Here is a 23,372-nt window from a genome sequence, read left to right as displayed (position 1 = left end):
ATCCAGCATTTTGGTGTCATCCCCTCGGAGGGTCCGCACCCCCCTAGTTACGCCACTGACAACAACAGAGGCCCACATGCTGCATCAGGCTCAGCCTAGGGAAATTTAAGTAAGAATGGTGAGTGCTATTGTAGGGTTGGGCACATTTGTGTCCTGACCGTACTCTGGAAAGGACACACACACTATAAGCTCAGTCTTATGATGTGTCGAGCTTTTCAGTACTAGCATTTATGCCAAGGTTTCATCAGTATCAACAAGTGGCTTATTACCTTATGCCTAAACAATATTATAATGTAATGAAGAGTCCTATACATAAAAGAAAAAAGTGTATGGATAGTATTTTTAATAAATGCAAAAGTCACATTTATTATGTAAAATATAATTCAATACAAACACAAATACTAATTACATTAAATTCTATTACATTAAGTGAAATTAAATGTTATTACATTAAGTTTTCCACTATAAAAATAGTTTCCTGGAACAATTCAAATAGTTGGCAGTGACGTCATATAATAATATAATATAGCTTCCACACTACAGTATTAAGTTGCACCAGCTGGAGAAGTGAATCCACAAACATCCAATTAGATGTGTCTAACTAGTTCTGCTGTCATCAGCTTTGCTGCACCAGCTCTCCATCAGCCGCAAAAGGTACGCCCTTGTCAGGCAATATGTGTTTATTTCCAGGTCTACCTCAGGTGCAATTACACTAACATGTCCTTACTGTACCCTGTCTACATTTGCCCTGCCCTTCCCTCCCATCATTACTGTTCTCCAGTCATAAGGAGTCACAAATGTAAGATGTGACCAAAGGTGCAGTCAGATTTATGTGTGCACACTGTCTGTATGGAGATGTATCCTCATACACTGAGAGTCTATATACGCCATATGGCGTGAGACGCCCGGCACAACAGTGACACTCCGAGATGAGTAGCACACCGTATTTTTCTTTCCATTTTGCTTCTTAAGCTGGGTTCACACCTGAAAGATATACCTGCAGATGATGGTTGTTCATACAAACTGAACAACCATCAGTGCCATCTGGCTGGGGGTCCCACTGCCGGGGTTCGCATGGCGCCCCCCTCCCCAGTGGCCTGTGCAGTAAGTGTACGGGCAGTTGTCTGACCAACCGTACACTCAGCACGATGTGTAGATATATCTGCAATGGGCTGTGCTGCACAGCCGACGTGATATACTGTATGTCTGTGAACGATGTTGTTCACAAACATATTGTCTGTACACACTGGCCGATGTACACACAATATGTGGTGGCCAGTGTGTACCCAGCATTAGTCACATCGCAGACGCACTGAAAAGCCATTCACAGTGTAAGAGAGAGGCCAGGCTGCTACATTAGCCACACAGGAATTGGTGTACCACACGTACAAAGTCACAGATCAAGCATAACGGAATCTGGCAGCAGGAAAAGCCACGGCTGCTTGGATTTGAGCCTTTCTTACACAGATTCAGACTGGGTCACACACAGATGTACAAATGTTGCACAACCAAGAATATTGGGGGTCATTCAGACCCGGTCGCAAGCACCGATGTGCTCGCAACCGGGTCGATGGATGGGGCTGCGCACGCGCAAGCCCCGGAGCGAGAGAGAAACTCTCTTGCTCCGGAGCTCGCTACAAAAGGGGCGGCTGTCGATGTTGATTGACAGCTCGCCCCGTTTTGTAGGCGGGCCGGGGGGTGGTTCCCAAAGGAACGCCTACCGTTTTGTGGGCGGCCGCACTGACATCATCAGTGATGTCAGTGGGGAGCTTCCTGCTCGATCAGAGCAGGAAGCTCCCTGGGGCTTGCGAGTGCCCAGACCCAACCTTAGGGTCTGGTTGCAAGCCCCGGTGGTCGCGATGGTGATCACCACCGCGACCATCACCATGGTTGCTAGCTAAGCTGTGGGTGGTAACCCACAGCTTGGCTTGCGACAAGGAGGCCGCACCAAAAAAACAGAAGCGCCCGCCCTCATTCAGAGAGAGCGATCGTTTCTTGCGACCGCCTCTGAATGAGGTCCATTGTCTTTTAAGTTATTAATAAATATGACAGTGGCATCTTTGGTATAAAATATCATTAAATACCAACACTTTCCATATTTGTTGCTTACTCCTTCCATAATCAAATCGCAATCTGCTTTCCAGTAGTTTTACAAACAGAAATGTCATATAATATGAGCAGCACACTCATACATCTAGCTTACACTTGCTCACCCCTTAAACGCCTCCACAGGCATAAGTCAGCTATATGTATAAATCTAGATACAGAGGAATGAGGACGCACTTTTGATGCACATGCACAATAAGGAAAAGCGGACTATGCCAAAAAAAATTTAATTGCTATACATCCAATTCTAAATAATTCCCATAACATATATTGTTAGTGTTGCAAAATGATGAAATGATTGAGAAAGTAGTTGGTCCAGGATAAAGTAGATGTTCTTCCAGCTAGTGCAGTGGACTGACTCCTTGGTGGCCACGGATAGGCCTCTCCCTCTGTTGCTCTTGTTGCAGTTTTAGAGCATGCATAGCTCTTCGGTAAAGCTCTGTAGAAAAGGAGAGTTGTCATTATTCCGGGGACAGAAAGGCAAATACTTTTAATGCTTCAAAATCAACACTTATTTTTGTAATTGAGGATGCCATTACATTTTTCTACAGGCGAGCAATGAAGAGCAGAACTAAGATTTTTATGAACATTTTCAAATTACTGTTTGGTAATGTATTAAGCTAATTATCACCTAGGGGCCTATTCCATCCGGCCCCCCATCATTTATTACAAACTCCCGGTGATTTGCAATGGTGAATACATAATTACCGGAGAAATTAAGTATTACTCTGGTGTGGGGACAGCAGCTCCAGAAAGCAGCTGTCTCTGCAATCCCCTAACACTGCTACAGTATCTGTGATACAGTGATAGTTACCGGACTGTGCCGGCCTTCTGCACATGCGTGACTCAAGGTCACACATATGTACAGCCAAAGGTTGCGCTGTGCAGAATCAGCAGATGGATCCACTTACCTTTTCGCAACACCTGGGGGTAAATTTACAAAAGTTCGATTTGGGATTCATTTTTATGAATCTCTTAAATCATCTGAAATCGAATTGAAATCGAACTGCAAAATCCCTTAGCATATCTCAAATTGACTAAGATTCTATTTTGCATTCAATTTTGTTAAGAATGGATTTGATGTTCGATTTTGCATGTTCATGTACAAATCGAACTTCAAATCGCACTCCAAATCGAACTTCAAATCCCCAAATGAATAGAAGTGCTAGGTGCTTTCATTTTTAGCATGAGCAGGTCAGATTGACACAGATGCATGCATACATCAGTGAGATGCATGCATGTTAGTGTAAAATGTTTGTTAAGTGTTAATTTAAAAAAAAAAAAAATGACGTGGGGTCCCCCTTAAAAGCACAACCAGCCTCGGACTTTCCATAGCCAGTCCTAGTAGTATAAATACAGGAGAAAATATGCGTAGGGTTCCCCTGTACTTACCGCAACCAGCACCAAGCTCTGAGCCAGTCCTGGTTCTGGAAATACAGGGGGGAAAAGTTCCCTAACCAGCACCTGACTATTTCTTGCTGGGACCTGTCTGTTAAAGACAATGTTTACACTTCTATTTTTACACACATTTTACACTATCCAGGGGTGCCAGGGACAGCCCCGGGCTATCAGCCGAGGCCTGGAGTGCCCTGGAGAGGGGGACCCCTTTATTGGAGAGGTCTCCAACTCCCCAGGGATTCCCGGCCTGGGCTGACTAGCAGTTAGGGGTAATGCTTTGGCCGGGGAACCCGGTGATAGGGTTTCCCTGGCTGTTGGATTTCCCCCCTTCCCCCTTCCCCACTAGAAATAGCAAGGTGCTGGTTATGGAAATTACAGGGGAACCCTACGCAATTTTTCCCTTGTATTTACACATCCAGGACTGGCTATGAAAAGTCCAGGGCTGGTTGTGCTTTTAGGGGGGACCCCACATCAATTTTTTTTTAAAATGAACACTTAACAAGCTTTTTACACTAAGATACATGCATGTATATCACTGATGTGTGCATGCATCTGTGTCAAATAGAAATGCTCATGCTAATATCGAAAGCATGAAGCACTTCTATTCATTTGAGGATTTGAAGTTCGTTTTGCAAATCGAATGTTAGTAAATGAAGAGCAGGGCCGGCTCGAGGCATGTTCAACCTGTCCGTTCGAACAGGTGCCACCCTAAAGAGGGCGCACCCCTCCCAGCCATTTCCGATTGCAGCGGAACAGTCACGTTTTTCGGGCACTGCCCTGCTGTTCCACCTGCAGGATGAAGTGTCCCGCTGGTGGTCGGGAGGCTGGTCCCGGAGTAGAAGAACAGGGAGAGAGCAGGGGGCAGCCCAGCTACTGACGTAGCGCTGGGCTCGCGCCCCAGCATGACATTAAATGAGAGGCATGCAAGGTTTGGGGCATCCGGGTCACTCGCTGCACAGGGCCCGGCTCCTGCTAGATGAAGGGATCCTATATTCTTCTATGGGAAAACATCAATGTGGTTTCAGAAATTCGATTTTGAATTAAATTAATTTTTCTGTTCGATTTGGGCTTTAGTAAATCCCCTCTAAGAAAATGTAATGGAAAATTGAACCAAAATCGAATGGAAAATTGAACAGAATCCAAAATCGAACCTTTGTAAATATACCTCTTGAACTCTTTCCCATAGGAAGGAGCGGGGCAATGGGAATCAGTGCCATGTGAAGTTTCAGTTTTCTGAGTTTGCTGAATATTAGGCGGAATTAACACTTAGGGGTATATGTACTAAACTGGGAGTTTTTAGAACTGGAGATGTTGCCCATAGCAACCAATCAAATTGTATTTATTATCTTCTAGAACAGGGGTTCCCAACTGCGGTCCTCAAGGCACAATAACAGTCCAGAATTTAAAGATAGCCATACTTGAGCACAGGTGACTTAATTAGTTCCTCAGTTATTTTGATTTAACCATCTGTGCTCAATCATGGATATCACTAAAACCAGGACTGTTAGTGTGCCTTGAGGACCGAAGTTGGGAATCACTGTTCTAGAAGATGCTAGTTAAATGTTAAGTAGAATCTGATTAGTTGCTATGAGCAACTTCTCCATTTCTAAAAACTCTTACCTTAGTAAATATTACCCCTAATATTCTGGAAATATAGTCCTATTTTTGTAAAGTATTAAGAATTGAAATATGTAATTTTTGTGGACTTCCAGAGCTATGTAAAGTTTTTGTCAGATACTGGTGGTTAATATCATTCCTCCACAATTGTCACATATACCATATTTTTCAGAGGTAAATTATTGATTGGAGTTCCAATGTATGTTTTTTTTTATGTTGCTGATCAAGAACTGTTGGTATATCCTAGTCCTATGTTGGCTAACCTTGACACTCCAGCTGTTGTGGAACTATATATCCCAGCATGCCCTGCCACAGTTTTAGCATGCCCTAATAGCAAAACTGTAGCAGTGCATGACAGTTCCATAACAGCTGGAGTGTCAAGGTTAGCCAACACTGTACTAGTCTGACGTCACTTGGTCCTTTTATTTATATACCATTTTGTCTATCCTCTGGGTTTTTTAATTCTGCTTTATAATATAATATTTTATATACATTTAATGTACTAAAGTGTTTTTTATGTTTTATCAGTAAAGTCAAATACTCTTGATGTTTAAAACTGGGCTCACGTTGTTTGATTTATAGCAACACCAGCGCCTCATATATTCTTTTTTTAGTGTTCTTTTCTTTAAAGAATCTAGCCATTCTGTTAGAGGGCCTCATTCAGCAAGGATAGCAGTGGCTAATACCCATGTTCTGCGCATGCGTATACATTGCAGTGCGCGTGCGAGAACTAGCTATTGCGATTGGGACTGCATTCACAGGGGCTACGCAGACCCCTTGCAGAGTGATTGACAGGAAGCACCATTTGTGGGTGGTGACAAGGGAAACGCAAGCATGCCAGTGTGTTCGCACGCCATTGCAGGGGCATGCATAAATTATCCAGTCGTGTGAGGTCTCAGCCTGCGTGGAAGTTAGCAATTTCTGAGTAAGGTCTGACCTTGTGCAAATGTGTGTGAGGCTGTGATGGTACCCGATTGTACCAATTGTTTCGCTATTCTGCTAAACTGTGTAAGATAAAGTGGGCGCTCTTATGTTGTGCTAAGTGCATTGCAATCGCAGTGGATTAGCTTGCTATCTCAGTTGAACTGCGTGCATACGCAATATTGCGATCCGTAGTGAATCAGGCCCAAAGGCTGCTGTGTTGTCTATACAAGAAGGTTCCGTACTGTCAGTACAGAACATATTTGGACGGGATGTCATAGGGGGATTGTGCGTTCAAACTCAGACCTTATCACACATTTGGAAGGTCTGAGTTTGTCCCACAACTCGGCAAATGTAATAGCCTGCGAACTTGTGAGTTCGAGGCCATTACATTATGCAAGTCTGTGTGAGTTTTCTCCTATGAAAACTCTGACTTTGTAATGCGACTTTCATTACAAGGTTTAAGTTATAAAGCAGCCTTCACACATGAGTGAGATACGTGAAGGCTTCTGTGTTTAAAAAAATAGTAAATTGTAAAAAAAAAAAATGACGTGGGGTTCCCCCCTAAAAGCACAAACAGCACCAGGCTTTTGTTAGTTCTGGTTGTGAAACACTAGAGAAAGCCACAAGAACCACCTATAATCCCTGTAGCTATTCACGTCCACTTGTCCAGTAACATCCACGACACCTGAAAAAAAAATCCACACTCAGCAACCCCTTGGTTCCGGTCCTCTTCAGTTCATGTAGGCATCAACGTCATCGGAAAAAAAAAACGGAGCCCACGTACAGGTATTATCCTCTAAGGACAGTACCTCGCGAAGGATGGCTCAGTAAATTTAATAGCTCGCCTCTCTCAGCCAATGAACGCTAAGCGCATGCATTGCTACAAGAAATGTTGCGGCTGAGCCCTCATTCATAAGGTAGCGTCCTTAGAGAACGGTACCTGTGCGTGGGATCCAGTTTTTTTGTTTTCCGAAGACGTGGATGCCTACATGGACTGAAGAGAACCGGAACCAAGGGGTTGGTGAGTATGGATTTTTTTTCAGGTGTCGTGGATGATATTGGACAAGTGGAAGTGAATAGCTACAGGGATTGAGAAGAGTATGCGTGAGTGTGAATGTAAGTGTGCATGTACGTTTTAATAAAATGATACTGTCACGGTGTGTTTGTTTTGTTGTTATTTGAGTATTTCTTTAACAGGAGGACTACAAGTCACAGCGGGCACTTGATGCAAGGCCTTGCTGAGACTTGTAGTCCCCCTGTTAAAGAGAATAATCACTACATTTATTAACCCCACAGGGGTGTGGGGGGGGGGCCTGGAGAGGGGGACCTCAATATTGGGCGGTCCCAACCTCCCCAGGGTTCCTTGGCCTAGGCCGACTATTGAGGGGTGCTGAATGCTTTGGGACCCGGTGAAAGGGTGCCACGGCTGCAGCCTTACACCCCACTAGAAAGAGTCCGGTGCTGGTTGCAAAGAATATGGGCGACCCCTACTCATTTTGTCACCCGTATTTCCAGAACTAGGACCAGCTCACTGAGCCTGGTACTGGCTGAAGAAAATACATGTTCTCTCATTCTATTACATTGTCCGAGTTCTAAATATGTGAGAGTTTACTGCTAAACTCTGACATTTTAAAACTTGGACCCTATTATATTTGACCCTTTGTGTCATTTCCCAAATAAAGCATAATCAGCACAAAGCTAAATGACAAATTGCTCTCATAACTACATTGTTTGGCAGTGTTCCACACTGATTGTGATCAGCAGCGATTCACGGCCGATTTTAATCAATACAACTTATTGATCTCCCTCTGTGTGCAGATACCAGATCCGGCATACGCGCTAAAGCCAATTTCTTGCTTTGGGACTACAGTATGCTGAAATCCACAAGATCCGTGTGCACTGCAACTTCCATGCATCTCAATTAGACTCAGTGACTGTAGGAGAGCTCAGTGACCATCTCTATGTACAGCAGCAACAGTTCTTTACTTGCTTTTCTCTCTCTATAGATAACAAATTTCATGTAAAAGAAGTACAGTATGTCCTTGAGGGAAAATAAGTAAAGTGGTGGAACAATAGCAAAGAACAACAATGTTTATAGTGTTACTAAACAATGTAGCACGGGTAGCATCTAAATGAAAAAATAAACATAAATGTCCGACTTAATGGAACTATGAATATTATATAGCACATGCAAACATTGATTGAACTCACCAAATGTGTTTCCCATATCTCCAGTACAGGCTCCAACCTCATAAGATTTTATTTGTTTCTTTGAAACAGATTTTTTCTTTTTCTTTTTTCTCTTGTGATCTGGGTACAGAGGTACACAGCAAATACATTATTTCAGTTTTTACTCAGTGTGTAGTCTGTCTACAGTCTTTACTGTACTTGCTCACAGAGCCGGCCCTAGGCATAGACAAACTAAGCAAATGCCTAGAGCATTTGGAATGCCTAGGGTCATCTAAGCCTGCATAGGGCCGGTGGAGGTTTGGTGCAAGGCACAGCCGGGGCACCTACTGAGACTCTGGCAGCTGCTACTGCAGCTTTGTAGCGTCCACGTTCGGAGTTCAGCTGACAGATCCGATTGGGCCTGGCAGCAGCAAACATTGAGTGGGCAGCAGCGGAGCAACATGCAGCAGTTTGCGGGGGCGGAGCACCTGGACGGCGGCAAGTGGTTAGAGCCGGGCCAGCTCTGAGGCATCACACAATCAGAATGAGCTTCTGCGCATGGGCAGTAAGTAAATGGTCGCGGGAGGGCTGCTGCACCATGTGACTTTGCGAAGCTCGGAGTAATGAGTCACACCTCAGGGCTCTGGGTTCCGACTCCAGCAATCATCACACACAGCTGCGGCCTGCCAGCCAGAGATGGGAAAAGCAGGTCTGCCACCCGCAGCTTGCTGTACTTGAGTCGGACAGCTCTGCAGGCTGCGCTCAAGTAAAGTAAGTTTGCAACTGGGGTGCTGGGGTGCTGTCGTGCTCACTGCTGAGAGAGGGGGCTCTGCTGGGATAGTGGTGGTGGGTGAGGGTGGGTGCTGATACCATACTGTGCTGGCCACACCACTATTCAGGATCCCACGGGGAGGGGGGCACCACCCAAAATCTTGCCTAGGGCATTAATTTGTCTTCTGTCTAACACGCGTCATTTTTAAACTTATTCTATGTTTTTATTCTCCATTTTTTATCATCATAAATTCTGAAAAATTGAATGACAACAGTCTAATATTATATAGTTAAATACTACTAATTTAAGGCAATATCAGCATCACATCCTTCATAAGAAAGCGCTTGGACTAACTCGCTGTATAATTGTTTATTTTTGATTATCTCCTATAGCAGATACAGGACAGTTTACAATTAATTGGAATTAGTAGCCAAGTAATATATTCAGTTTATCTGCACCATCTGTCTAAGTTTGCATATAGTGTCAATCTAAGTATAGATATTAAACCCAAATTCCTGCTCAGTAAGCAGTGCACAGCTTCAATGGGGGGCTGGAGATGCAGAAACACAGGGGAATGAGGCTAGAGAGACACAAGGGGGATGAGGCTAGAGAGACACAAGGGGGATGAGGCTAGAGAGACACAAGGGGGATGAGGCTAGAGAGACACAAGGGGGATGAGGCTAGAGAGACACAAGGGGGATGAGGCTAGAGAGACACAAGGGGGATGAGGCTAGAGAGACACAAGGGGGATGAGGCTAGAGAGACACAAGGGGCATGAGGCTAGAGAGACACAAGGGGGATGAGGCTAGAGAGACACAAGGGGGTGAGGCTAGAGAGACACAAGAGGGATGAGGCTAGAGAGACACAAGGGGGATGAGGCTAGAGAGACACAAGGGGGATGAGGCTGAAGAGAACTGAGGAAAGTGGCTGGAGAATATCCACAACTGGCAGCATTACTGGCACATTACTTCCACTTTTGCACCGACGGGGGTGATGGGGACGGATGTGTTGGGGAGGAGGGACCATCATCTATTTCGCCTCCAGGCACCTGAACTTACGCCCCTGACACTCACACTCTGATTTAAAAAGATTGGTCACATACTCGATAGACAATTGTAATGCAAACAAGGCCTCGGAAATGGTTCAGAATTTCTATACTTGTAAGTAAGGAATCTCTGATCTGCCCACAGCAAACACAAGGTTTCACCTGTAAATCCAGGTGCATTTACACAAAAGTAGACAAGTAAATTCAGAAAATAGCATCTGCCTGCAGCTGTGCACATTTGTATTTATTAAATTGACTTAATTGTGTAAGTTGTAAGTGGGCAGAGATGGAACAATCTGAATATTTACAAAGGTAATAAATATTTCAGGAGATATCTGTCCTGTTTACTTGTGTAATCGTGTTAGTGAAGACATGGCAGCACCATGATGTGCGAAGGGCAATGGGAAGCTAGCAGTTAGCTCTAGACAAAAGTAAGAAAGAGTGGAGGGGGCAGGGTACTCTAGCAGTACAGAGTAGTGATGTGCGGCTGCTGACAGACTGGTTAGAGAATATTGTGGTGTAAAATGCACATCTGTACATGCACTTTGTTTATTTTGAGTATCAGATAAAGTCTTCTAGATCCATTCAGTTGTGTCTTCCTTTGATGTTAGGGATCCAATGTCCCTTTATGGTGGTGCAATGTAGTTACCTTCACTCGTTGCCTGGATTTTATCCTGTGTCTCTGGAGTGATCACAGTTCTGTGTCCCACCATGTGATACAGTTGAGCATCACTGGAAGAAGATACTTTAGCTTCAGCTCCTTCCTCACTTTCCCCACCTCCAGCTACATTCAGATGATGAGGTTGGCCACTCTCCTTCACTCTCACCTTCCTCCTCCTCTTCTTCATGCTACGCAGATTGTATCCCGAGCCTGTCTATAGATAGAAACTCAACATTTTTATTTTGAAGGAAAAAATCGGCACAGAATGTATAATAACAATTGCATTAATTATATGCACAACAGCATAAGGTTAATATTTTGTGTACGTCTTCTGTCTGTGTGTGTGATTGTGTGTTTCTGTGTCTGTGTGACCCTGTGCATGTGTGTCTTATGTGTGGAGTACAAATTAAATGAGGTGGATGGTAGTGGAGGAGGAGTAAATTGAATGCGTGTGGTATAAAATGTTGACATTCAATGAGAATGTCAACATGGTCATAATATCAACATGCCTATCATGTATTTGATCATGTTGACACAGTATGTTGACACAAATATGGTAGAATGTCAACATATCGTCCCTGGAGGCCCAGCGGTTACCTGCTCCCAACGGCTGCAGCGTCATCTTCCAGGTCCTGGTGGTCATGTGACTGTCAGTTCCGCCTAAGTCATCTGATGGAGTAAAGTTCCGGTGGCCCTATACCTAACCCTAATCCCCACCACTAGCCCCCACCCCCATAGCCTAACCCTGTAACCTAACCCTTTAGTCTAACCCTAAATCTCCGATCCCGCAGCCTAACCCAAATGTCGACATTTTCATATCTCCAAATTTCAGATCTGAACATGTCGATATGTTTCCTGTTGACATTTTAACAATGTTTATCATCATAATGTCAACATTGTGGTGTCAACATTATGAATTACAACATTGTTATTGTCGAATTGAAGGTGCAGGGTGGAGATAAATGAAGTGGAAGAAATTACTTTTGACAGATCTGAAGAGAAAATTAATTACATGGGTGGTACTAATTGACTAGTTAAGGTGCATGAATTGAACTGAGGGTGGCATGAATTAAATTTAGGACATGAATTGATCAGGCATAGACATGAATTGATGTGGATTGAGAGTTATGAATTGTACTTACCCACCCGTGTTATCACAGGTTGGCTGGTCACAAGGGTAGTCTGCTGTCTCTGCAAGTCATAAGGTATATAGATGTAGGGTGCTGCTGCTAGGTTGTATCACTTAACACCACCTCCATTATATTCAGGATGACTGTCTGTTCCCTGGTACTTACCTGGCTGAGTGGAAATGAGGAGATCCCAGCACACTACATTGTATCCTGACCTGCTGCTACTGCTGCAACATCTAACACAGACTAAGCTGATGGACAGAGACCATTACACATTCTTTAGTCCCATAATTCTCTCAATTTTAGACCATAGACTCTATGTCTAGTGCCCCAGGCCCCCAAAGCCTTAACATAGATCTAAGGGGTTTATTCATTATCCCTTAATTTCTACAAAAGTAGGTGAAAATGTAAATTTTCACCTACTTTTGTAGAAATTAAGCATCGGGGCCATTCATTACAAAGGTAACACTGGAGATATAATTGATATCTTCTGCTTACCTTTCAGTCCCGATCTGGTGTAATGTCCCCAAAGAATAGTATTGGGACCTAAATTCATTAAGCTTAGAAAATACTACAATTTTTAAACTTAACAGAGGAAACCTATGCCATCTACAGATGGCATTGATTCCTGGAACCATGCTCCTTCTTATGTAAAAGGAGGCACAGGTTGCAAAAACAGATCCTCTACCCCTGTTCGCTCCCTCTGTATGACATCAGAATCTTCATGCACATGCGTGAACCCCAGTTCCTGCATGCATACTAACACTGGTGAGTCAGACTTGGCAGTGCTAACTTTTACTGCTTACAAATTAGCAGTGCTAAAGATTGCGGGGATAGCTGATTTCCAGATAAACTGTCCCTGCTTCGGAGCAATATTGAGTACTGACATTTTTTCCACGGTAATCTAGAAAAACTAATCACAGAATAAACTACAGAGTCTTCTATCACGATACTTGAATATATGTTCCCCTCTGTACAGCAGGATTGGAGTGGCCAACAGGGGTACAGGGAAAATTCCCAGTGTCTCCAACTGCCTAAGGGGCTCCCCTTCCTCTGGGGTCAGGTTACAGACTGTGCACTGAAATTATACATTGTTGCTCTAGTAGAGGGTCAGTTGCCTGGCGGAGCAGGACCATGGATGAACATGGGTGCTTGTTTCACTCCTTTAAAACCACATTCAAGATTTGCCCTCCTGCCAATCAAAGTGTGTGGTCGCCACACACCTCTCCGTCCCCAACTCTTGTTGGCTGTGGGCTTTAGCACAGTTATTGGAATGCCATTGTAGCTCTACATTCATTCACTTTCCTACAAATAATTCAACACAGAGGTGAGAACTTTGATAGTTGCATTTTTTACAATGGTATGTATTTTGCCTTTACTAGAGCTATAGCAGTTCTCATTGAGTTTTAGGGGCCCATTTATCATTCTATATTTGCGGCTATGTCCCCGAAAACACCCGTTTTCAGGCATTAACCACAAATAATTAGTATGCCCCGGATGTATTAAGGAGGGAACGCAGCAGTCATCTGCCATACGTGCTGCGATCCCTCCATTCTCACAGGCAGCCGCATCCCTCCGGAACCCTCCCCCAGGAATGGCCACCGCACATGCGCAGTCAGCGGGACTACGCATGCGCGGCAGCCTTAGGGAGCTCTCTGACTGCATGTGCCGGATAATACATCCCAGCACTATGATCGCATCTTGCAATGCTATCATGGGTGGTACTGGTATGCCCAGATGCAATCGCGATCATTAATAAATGGGGGCCTAAATAATGTTTGATAATGTCATCAGAGAATCAGTCTGTATCAGCTTCCAAGATACATCTCAGTTGTATCACATCCTTAGAAAGTTAATGTTTTACAGTTAGAAAAGGTGTGTAGAAAGAAAGTGAGTCCTTCATAGAGTTCTAAAAAGCCTCACGTGCCCCCAAGGGGTGAAAAGCGTTAGATGCTTTGGTGCCACAGGGGAGAGACAGATGGGGGCCTTAGACACTGGTGCGGGGATTCCCTATTACATGTGCAGTGCATTAATGTGGTATCTATATATATATTATACAGTATATACACACAGAGAATCATTATCATGAGCTTAATTATTATACATATGTAACATTATACTGCATACCTAGGACTGTATTAACTGCATTACATTGCTGTTATCAACCTGGTACATTATCATGCATAGGCGTCTTTATAATGGGTGCTAGGTGTGCGGTGCACATGGGCCCCTGGGTCCAGGGGGGCTCACACCGCACACCCTGCACCCATAGGTAATTATACTTACCTCTCCGCCGATTCCCGAAGTGCTGCTCCACAGCGCCGGATCGGCTCTGCAGAGCAGCAAACACTCACTGGGAAAATGGCGGCGGCATGAAGCCAGAATCTACAGCGCTTAGTGCCGCTGAGCCGCAGACAGAGAGGAGGGGCCCAAACGGAGGCTGCACACGGGCCCCCTCCTCTCTTAAAACGCCCCTGTTATCATACATGCATTAGTATTTACTATAACTATATTTATAAATGGACCCAAACCATGCCCTCTTTAATGGTTGTCCAAGCCTCTGTGGTAGCTGGCCACACCCCCTTAGGCATGGGCCCATCACTGCATTCCCCTAGTGGGACCTTCATGCCCCAGTCCGACACTGCAGTAAAGTAGACCTAACCTGAAAGGATTACTTTCGTAAAAGCAATGTAAACTACATCAAATATTGTATAAATGTACACATATTATTGTATATAAAAATTTAAATGACAAATAAAGTTTGGAACAAAATTATTAAAATTTTTGTAAAAAGCATTTCCCCATTTTTCCTGATATACTACAATAAAATATGCTCCTAAAAAAGTCTGATCTGTCTAAAGAAAACATAATAAAAACAATATACTGTACAGTATAATTTGCTTGGCTGAAATTAAAAATAAAAATCTTATTCCCGGTGTGCCTTACTTCACTTTGACTGTCAAACGAAAAAAGTCACGCCCATAAACATTGTGAAAACTGAAAACATAAGCACTGGTTTGGTCACACAGGTTAAAACAAAATATTAAGAAGGTTAATGTGCTTTTTGTAGAATTACCATACTACCCCTTTAAACCGGGACACTCATGAAATACACAGGTTCTGTGGCTAGCTGACTTCAAGCCTTCATTTCACCTGGTTTTAATCATCCAAAGAACCTGGCTAATATATGAGTGTCCCGGTTTAAAGGGATAGCATGGTAAACCTAGCTGTACGTAATCAATTAATGAATTAGTCGATTATATGATTAATACCTGTGTCAACATGTTTTGAAGAGGCTTCAGTGGTCTTTTTTTGCCACCAGGAAACGGTTTGTATTCCACAAGATCTGTGCTGCTGTCATGAGGCACTTCCATTCCTGACAGGCCACTAAAACGCAAAGTACAAGTCAAATGAAGTAGTAAAGGTGCGTACACACGTAACGATTTTTTTAACGATTTAACTATAACGACGTCGTTATCATTCAAAAAATCGTTCAGTTTCTGAGTTATAACAATGAACGAAAATCGTTCAAGCGCGCTCCAGTTTGTAGTTTGTAGTTCATTTCAGATTGTCCAACATAACGATTTTCATTAAGGGAAGGAACATTTTTCGTTCATAGTTGTAAAAATCGTTCATTACACTTCAAAAAATCGTTCACTTTTCAAGGGAAAATCTGACAGATAATCGTTGGTTACAAAATCGTTACGTTTGTATGCACCTTTACTCAGTACAGCTAATGCTGACCATACACTGCCAGATCAAACTTGCCATTGGACAAACAGACCAATTATCTGACATTGCCATACTGTACATGGTGAGATACTCCGTGTGTCTGATGGCGAGTACATCCGTGCACAAATTATCATATGCTGGAAGATTTTTCATGCTGACAGCTGCGGCCATGCACTGTGCAATTATCGACCTGAGCAGCCAATTATTGTCAATTAAGTCTGTTGTGTTGTGTTATTGGCAATGCTATATGCCATGTTATGTTACAGTATGCCATAATCTGTTACTTATAACGCAGAGAGCACACTGGGAAGGTATATAACACTAAAAATCTCCCTGTTACTTTTATTCCACCCAGAATTCCTCTATACCTTTTGCTATTGTGGCAAAAGTGAAACTGATGATGTGCCCCATCCTTGAGGCAGTGGTATAGTCATCATGCTTGCAAGGCCCATGGGTACATACAGTAAGTCCTAGGAGGTGCCCGTGCCACACATTCTGCACCAAGGACCGACCAATTGGGCTCGCTGAGAGGCGCTCGATATACATGTCCAGCCACATGTTCTTCCTGGTGATATGATCGGAAAGTGGCACTGCAGAGGGGCCAGCTAAATCCCTGGCACTGTGCCAGATATATCACCAGAAAAATGGTGCAACTGCATGGTGGTGGAGGGCAGGCTCACTGCTCTTCCACCCCAGCCTTGATGACTGTGCCCCATGCTGAATAGCATGGGTTGTTTTGGGGAGGGATTTTGGTTTATGTATTTATTGCCCTAGCTCAGGGGTTCTCAAACTTTTTTGCTCTGGGACCCCGTCTAACAATAAAAATGATTACAGGACCCCAGCAAGTTACTGCAGAATGACTGCCACACATGCGTGGTCAGCAGACCGTTCATGCACAGTAGCACTATGGAGATGCAAAACTGAAGTGAGGTATCTGCTAATGCAGGGGCAGAACTATGGGAGACAATGGAGGCGCCTCCTCTATTGCCCACAATATAGTCACCCCACTTAAGGCTATTCTATATTAGAATGTAAGCTCTCGCAAGCAGGGCCCTCTTCCCTCACGTGCTTCTTCTTGCCTTACTTTTACTTTCATTTACAATGGCACCTAAAACTTGGTTACTGACACCCTGCTGCTTATTTAGGTGCTATGCAGCATTGTTTATAAATCATGTACTTGTCCTGCATTGTCTGTACTGTTAATAACTGTTGTCTTGTGTGCTCATTTGTTTCTGTACTTTGTAAGGTGCTGTGGAACCCTTGTGGCGCCATATAAATAAAGGATGATAATAATAATAATTAGTGTTTTTGTGCATATGTGACAGATAGATAGATATGCACCACATTTATTTTCCCTTTTGTTTTAGGGGGGCACCAAATTATAACTTGCCTTCGGGCATCTGGTATGAACTTACTCCACTGCGCTAATGCGATCATTTAATTTAGATATTGCAGGGACGAGCGCCTTTCGAAGCCCGTGTCCCTGCAAGGTGAGGCAGAGAGTGACTGGGGAGACAGTGGGTGACTGTGGAGGCAGTGGATAACAGGAAGAAGCTGTGGGAGATAGGGAGAAACAGTGGGTGATGGTGGCAGAGGGTAGCATGAAAAGGCAGAGGGTGACTGGGGAGGCAATAGGAGGCAGCGGGTAATAGGTAGAAGCAGTGGGTGACGTGGAGGCAGAGGGTGTCGGGTGATGGAGAGGCAGTGGGTGGCAGGGAGAAGCAAAGGGTGGCAGCGAGAAGCATTGGGTGGCAGGGGGAGGAAGTGGGTGAAAGAGAGAGGCAGTGGGTGACAAGGAGCAGCAAAGGGTGTAAGGGAAGACAGTGGGTGACTGGAGAGGCAAAAGGTGACAGGAGGCAGTGGGTAACAGGGAGAACGAGTGGCTCACATGGGGAGGCAGGGGATGACAGGGAGAGACAGAGGGTGATAGGGGGAGACAGATCATGGCATGGAAAGACAGAGAGTGACTGGGGAGGCAAGAGGTGACTTAGGCAGTGAGTAATATGGAGAAGCAGTGGGTGACAGGGGGAGGCAGAGGGTGACGGAGAGGCAGTGGGTGGCAAGGAGCAGCAAAGGGTGGCAGGGAAGACAGTGAGTGACTGGGGAGGTAGTGGGAGGCTAAGGGTGACAAAGGACACAGTGGGTAACAGGGAGAACCAGTGGGTGACAGGGGGAGGTAGTAGATGAGAAAGACAGAGGGTGCAGTGCGTTTCAAGGGGGGGCAGTGGGTTTTTAATACATTTGTTTTTTTCTGTTCACCCCCCTCCAGTTCCCACACTGTGTGCTCCCCTGTTCCCCCATAGGGTCTGTGCTCAGCACTCCTCTCATTCCTCCTGCTGAAGTTTCTTCTCCCTACACAGCAATCAACACACATTCTGTGTCCTCCCACCCTGGAAGCAGCGGTCCCCCAGGCTGCACTTATTTAACAACAACTGCACAGACTGCAGAGAGAGTCTGGCAGCTGCTGAGGCTTGCTGCCTGTGTGTCAGTTTCTGCTGCTGGGCAGGGGGACAAGAGAAGCTGAGCACTGGGGTGGGACGGGGCTGCCTGATGACTCCTCTGATCTCTCACAGTGATCCGAGGAGTCTGAAATAACAGACAGTTCAACTGGTTTCACTCTCCTCAGAGGGGTCATCAACCTCACCCCATGTGAGTTGCGACCCCAAGCTAAGATGGCCGCGACCCACTTTGGGGTCATGACCCACAGTTTGAGAACTACTGCCCTAGCTAATGTAGGCTATTACCAGGCAGTTTAAAAATACCAACACAGATTGTGATTTAGAGCAAACAGTCATGGATTGCCAGTGGTTTAGTTTTTACCCTCCTAATTGCAAGGTAGTATAACCATTGATTTAGAGATGCCAAAAGAATGTCCCTCTGGTCTCTATATGTGCTGTACAGCCTCTGGTTAAAACTATGAAGTGGCTGCTCTATATTACCTGCCATTCTGAGGTCTCACAGACGCCCTCGGGTGCATGCTCTCTTTATGCTCTGCACTCTCCTGTAATATACGAGCACTTAGCATGGTATAGCTGAGGGTCACAGACCTCAAGACCCAGCGCAGACCCTTTAGAATAGCCCAGTCTTGATAGAAACGGAGGTCTGTGCTCGCAGCGCATGGCTCCTGGAAAATTGAAGACAAGAAAATAATCTATCAAGATGGTTAATTTTACAACATTCATTTATTTTTCTTCATCACATTCTGCTATACTGTGCTTTTTTATTACCCACAGTAACATATCCAATATACTGAGGAATTGCTGAAGGGTAAAATAAAGAGGAAAAAGTAAATGTGTAAATCTTGAAATATATTTTAGTTTTTGGGGGAACCTATCAGGGAAAGATTGTGCAATGAGAGTTGAAAGACAGTTTCTTCAAACTGTCTCTATAAATCTAATGTAATTGCCATTTTAATGTAGTTCAAAGTGTACTGAACATTATGTATTTGTCTTAGAAAATGTTCCTGTATGCTACAGTGTGCTGATGCAAATAACTGTTGACTAACATGAATTCATTAATTTACATTGTTTGATTGTAACGTTATTTGTGGGTATAAGTAAACAGATTTAGCTAAGGAATGGTATATCTATGCTGCTGTACTAGATAAATATTTTGTATGGTTCTGGTATAAAAGATAGACAGGTATTAGAAGACAATGTCTAGATAGACACCAGATGTTAGACAGGCAATAGATCGACAGGGACAAAAAGTCAACACAGTAAAGGTTGTCATGGAAGAAAGTCGAAGAAAGGTTGACACAAAAATAGTCGAAACACAAATGGTCAACACATTTTTATTTGTTTTCTAACCCTAATCTTTACCCTAGTCCTCCCCTTGGTGTCTAACCCTAACTGTTGGGATGGGTACCTAACCCTAATCGTCCCTGTGGCCGTAGGCCGACCACACGTGATTAAAATGACTGCCACGGCACTGAAGAGATTAACCCTCATGCCGCGGCACCATTTTTAAAGGGACCTTTGGGCGCAGTGCACCACGTACTGCGAATGTATGGGTAATGTGTTTGAACATGTCATTCAATGTGCTTTGCGCAGTTGTGGAAATTTACTTTTTAAATGTTTAGCCTATGCACTTATAAGGAATGTATACGTTGTTTTGTTTTAGAAGGCTGTAACATTTAAGTCAAATGGTTATGAGACATTCTCACCTCCTAGTGATATGTAATTATCCTGATGTAGTGAAAAAAACCCTTCGTTTACATCACTTTCATTGAAATGTGGGCTAGGAAGGCTCCTCTGTGTACAATACCCAGCACGTGTGGAAAAAAACTATTTGTTTTTTAAGGAGCTCCTATTGGGTGTAACTTCCTAAGAACTCAGAAGGTGTTAAAACTGGGAAATCCAAAACTGGTTTTAGTTGTAGATATGTAAAAGGACGAATGCAATAGAAATATGCATTATATTTACCTTTTGAGAGACAGTATATGCTAACTCAATTTATGCTTTAGGAAGCCAACTGATTTTGGGTGGTGAAGAGGAAATTAGGTTAGTATCTTTAAAATGTAAGATGTGTTTATTTATTTATATTTTGTGAGCTAGCATGATTGGCTAGAAGGAACCCAGGGTGGAATTGCATCTCAATCCTGCGACTAACAGAATTGAGCCAAACGCTATTCCGTTCTCCGGCTGTTCTGGGTAAGAGCTCCGTGTCTCCAAGTTTAAGCCCTCTGCCAAGCTACCGTGCAGACCTGGTCCATTGCGAGGGATCAAGAGGAATCAGCCGACACCAATCAGAGGGTGTGGCCACAGCTAGTCAAACGCATACGCAGCAGAAGCGGTTCCAGGTGCCGAGGTAGGAGCCTGACTGTACCTAAAAAGCAGTTCCAAACGCCGATGGTAGAGTTTGGTGGTGGCAGCTTCAGTAAACGCCCACGGCACAGTGGGCGGAGTCAGTGACAGGCGGTCACTGACGGTGAGTGGGGGTCCGAAAGCGCTAACCCGTGATCAGGGCCGGCCTAGGCGATAGGCGTCCGGTCACAGTCCCTTTTAGTGCCTAAGCCTAACCCTCCATCCTGGGACCCAACCCTAACCATCGGTGAAGGGCCTAACCCTAACCCTCCAGTAAGTGCCTAACTCTAACACACACACCCACACAAAAAAAACTATGCTGACCATTTTTATGTCGACTTTTCAACCTTTTGTACCAGTCTATTTCTACAGTGGCGACCATTGCCCCTGTCGACCTATTGCTTGTCTGACATGTAATCAGCGACACTTACTCAACTATGCAATTCCCCAAATTTGCAGCAATATGCAGCAGGGACAGGGCTATGATGACACAAATCACGTTGTCACGCACCTTCCATTTCTCACTTGGACCTTCCAAAGATTTATAGTACTGCTTTGGTTGTAAAATATCTAACAAAGCTCTTTGGCACCCTGGCTGTGCAAGGCACTGAACTGATCGCCTTCCTTGGATTTGCCCATGGCTGAGGGACTCACAGTACACCCTGTTCACGCGCCACCTAGTGGTGCTATAAATACTGTTTGTTATATTTTTTCTAAGGGGGCGTGACCACACCTCCCACAATTAGGCTACGACCATGATAGGGGCTGACACAGTGGGCACACATTTATACGTACAGAAGGGCTGGGCTCTCATTTATAGGTACAGAAGGGCTGGGCACACATTTGTAGTGATACAAATGCTGGGCACACATTTGTAGGGACACAAATGCTGGGCACACATTTTTTGTAGGGGCAAATGCTGGCAAACATTTGTAGGGACAGAAATGCTGGGCACACATTTATAGGGCCACAAATGCTGGGCACACATTTATAGGGACACAAATGCTGGGCACACATTTATAGGGCCACAAATGCTGGGCACACATTTTTTTGTAGGGACACAAATGCTGGGCACACATTTATAGGGCCACAAATGCTGGGCACACATTTATAGGGACAGAAATGCTGGGCACACATTTATAGGGACAAAAATGTTGGGCACACATTTGAAGGGACAGAAATTCTGGGCACACATTTGTAGGGACAAAAATGCTGGGCACACATTTGTAGGGACAGAAATGCTGGGCACACATTTGTAGGGACAGAAATGCTTGGCACACATTTGTAGGGACAGAAATGCTGGGCACACATTTATAGGGACACAAATGCTGGGCACACATTTATAGGGACACAAATGCTGGGCACACATTTATAGGGACACAAATGCTGGGCACACATTTGTAGGGACAGAGATGCTGGGCACACATTTGTAGGGACACAAATGCTGGGCACACATTTGTAGGGACACAAATGCTCCTGGGCACACATTTGTAGGGACACAAATGCTGGGCACACATTTGTAGGGACACAAATGCTGGGCACACATTTGTAGGGACACAAATGCTCCTGGGCACACATTTGTAGGGACACAAATGCTGGGCACACATTTATAGGGACACAAATGCTGGGCACAGAATTTATAGGGACACAAATGCTGGGCACACATTTATAGGGACACAAATACTGGGCACACATTTATAGGGACAGAAATGCTGGACACACATTTATAGGGACACAAATGCTGGGCATACATTTATAGGGACACAAATGCTGGGCATACATTTATAGGGACACAAATGCTGGGCACACATTTGTAGGGACACAATTGCTGGGCACACATTTGTAGGGACAGAAATGCTGGACACACATTTATAGGGACACAAATGCTGGGCACACATGTATAGGGACAGAAATGCTGGGCACACATTTATAGGGACAGAAATGCTGTTTATACATTTATAGGGACACAATTGCTGGGCACACATGTATAGGGACAGAAATGCTGTTTATACATTTATAGGAACAGATAGACATGTTCAGTTACAGTTTTTTAGAAAACTGAGGTATGTAATGAGTGGTTAACAAATATGAAAGGAATTAATTGATAATGTGGGGTTTAATTTATTATGATGTGATTAAGAAGTTAATGATGTTGAATGGGTTAATATGATGAGGCTGACTAAATTAATGTTAAGCAGGAGGATGATATTGTATGGCAATCACACTGGAGTCTACATTCTGTATTGTATGGCAGTTACACATTTGCTCTCTATATCAGTGGTCTCCAACCTGTAGGTCTTAATTTTGGTAGCTCACCTGGCTGCAGAACTGCCGAGTCAACTAGGAGGAAGTGACCTCTGACATGTGCTCCCCCGTGACATCGACGCCATGGGTGGAGCCACAAGGAAGCACGTCAGGTGATTATTACCTTCAATTGTTTGGTTGATTTTTTTTCTACAATGTTAGTAGCTCCTCAGGAGGTTTAATTTTTCTAAAGTAGCTCACACCTCAATTAACGTTGGAGACCACTGGCAGTCACTAATCTGCTCTTTGTATTATGTAAAGGTCACTAATCTTATCTCTGTATTGTATGGTGCTCACTAGGATGACAAATAGAATTGAACCTCTCTCTGTTTTTAAGAAAATGAATAAAAAAATCAATACTGCATTAGATAAAATGATTTGTTCCTCAAAGATTTTTTTTAATGCTTCAGAGGTAGTATATAAAACCAGTATGCAGCAACATGTTTTGGAGAACCTATATCTTCTGAGGGAGCAAGTGTAGACTCTGTGAAACATGGTTGTTGCATGCTGGAATTATCTACTGATCCCTTCTCTATATTTTGCATTTACTTTTTGATATATATATATATATATATATATATATATATATATTAGGGGTGAGCGGGTTCGGATTTCTGAAATCCGAACCCCCCCGAGCCCCCCCCCGATCCGAGGCCGATCCGAGTCAGGCTCGACTTTTCCCGCCTGACTCGGATCTGAAATCGAGGCA

The 23,372-nt window shown here is 44.1% G+C and overlaps 1 protein-coding gene across 3 annotated transcripts in view; it reads right to left on the bottom strand.

Moving 5' to 3' along the window:
- Positions 1-464: 464 nt before the first annotated feature.
- Positions 465-23,372, bottom strand: part of ARL13A (ARF like GTPase 13A) — a 127,650-nt gene continuing 104,742 nt past the window's right edge. For all 3 annotated transcript variants that reach the window (XM_088467385.1, XM_088467386.1, XM_088467387.1), the window contains exons 7-11: positions 18,494-18,678; positions 15,095-15,209; positions 10,681-10,906; positions 8,257-8,355; positions 465-2,545 (exon numbers count right to left, since the gene is read on the bottom strand). In XM_088467385.1, the coding sequence (XP_088323511.1) occupies positions 2,448-2,545; positions 8,257-8,355; positions 10,681-10,906; positions 15,095-15,209; positions 18,494-18,678 (723 nt within the window). In that variant the 3' untranslated portion in view covers positions 465-2,447. The remainder of the gene's footprint in view (positions 2,546-8,256; positions 8,356-10,680; positions 10,907-15,094; positions 15,210-18,493; positions 18,679-23,372) is intronic.

This window comes from Taudactylus pleione, unplaced genomic scaffold, assembly GCF_031769625.1.
Source record: "Taudactylus pleione unplaced genomic scaffold, aTauple2 ptg000009l, whole genome shotgun sequence".
NCBI classification, from domain to species: domain Eukaryota; kingdom Metazoa; phylum Chordata; class Amphibia; order Anura; family Myobatrachidae; genus Taudactylus; species Taudactylus pleione.
Note: the sequence above shows the minus strand (reverse complement) of the source record. Positions and strands in the feature narration are given on the sequence as shown.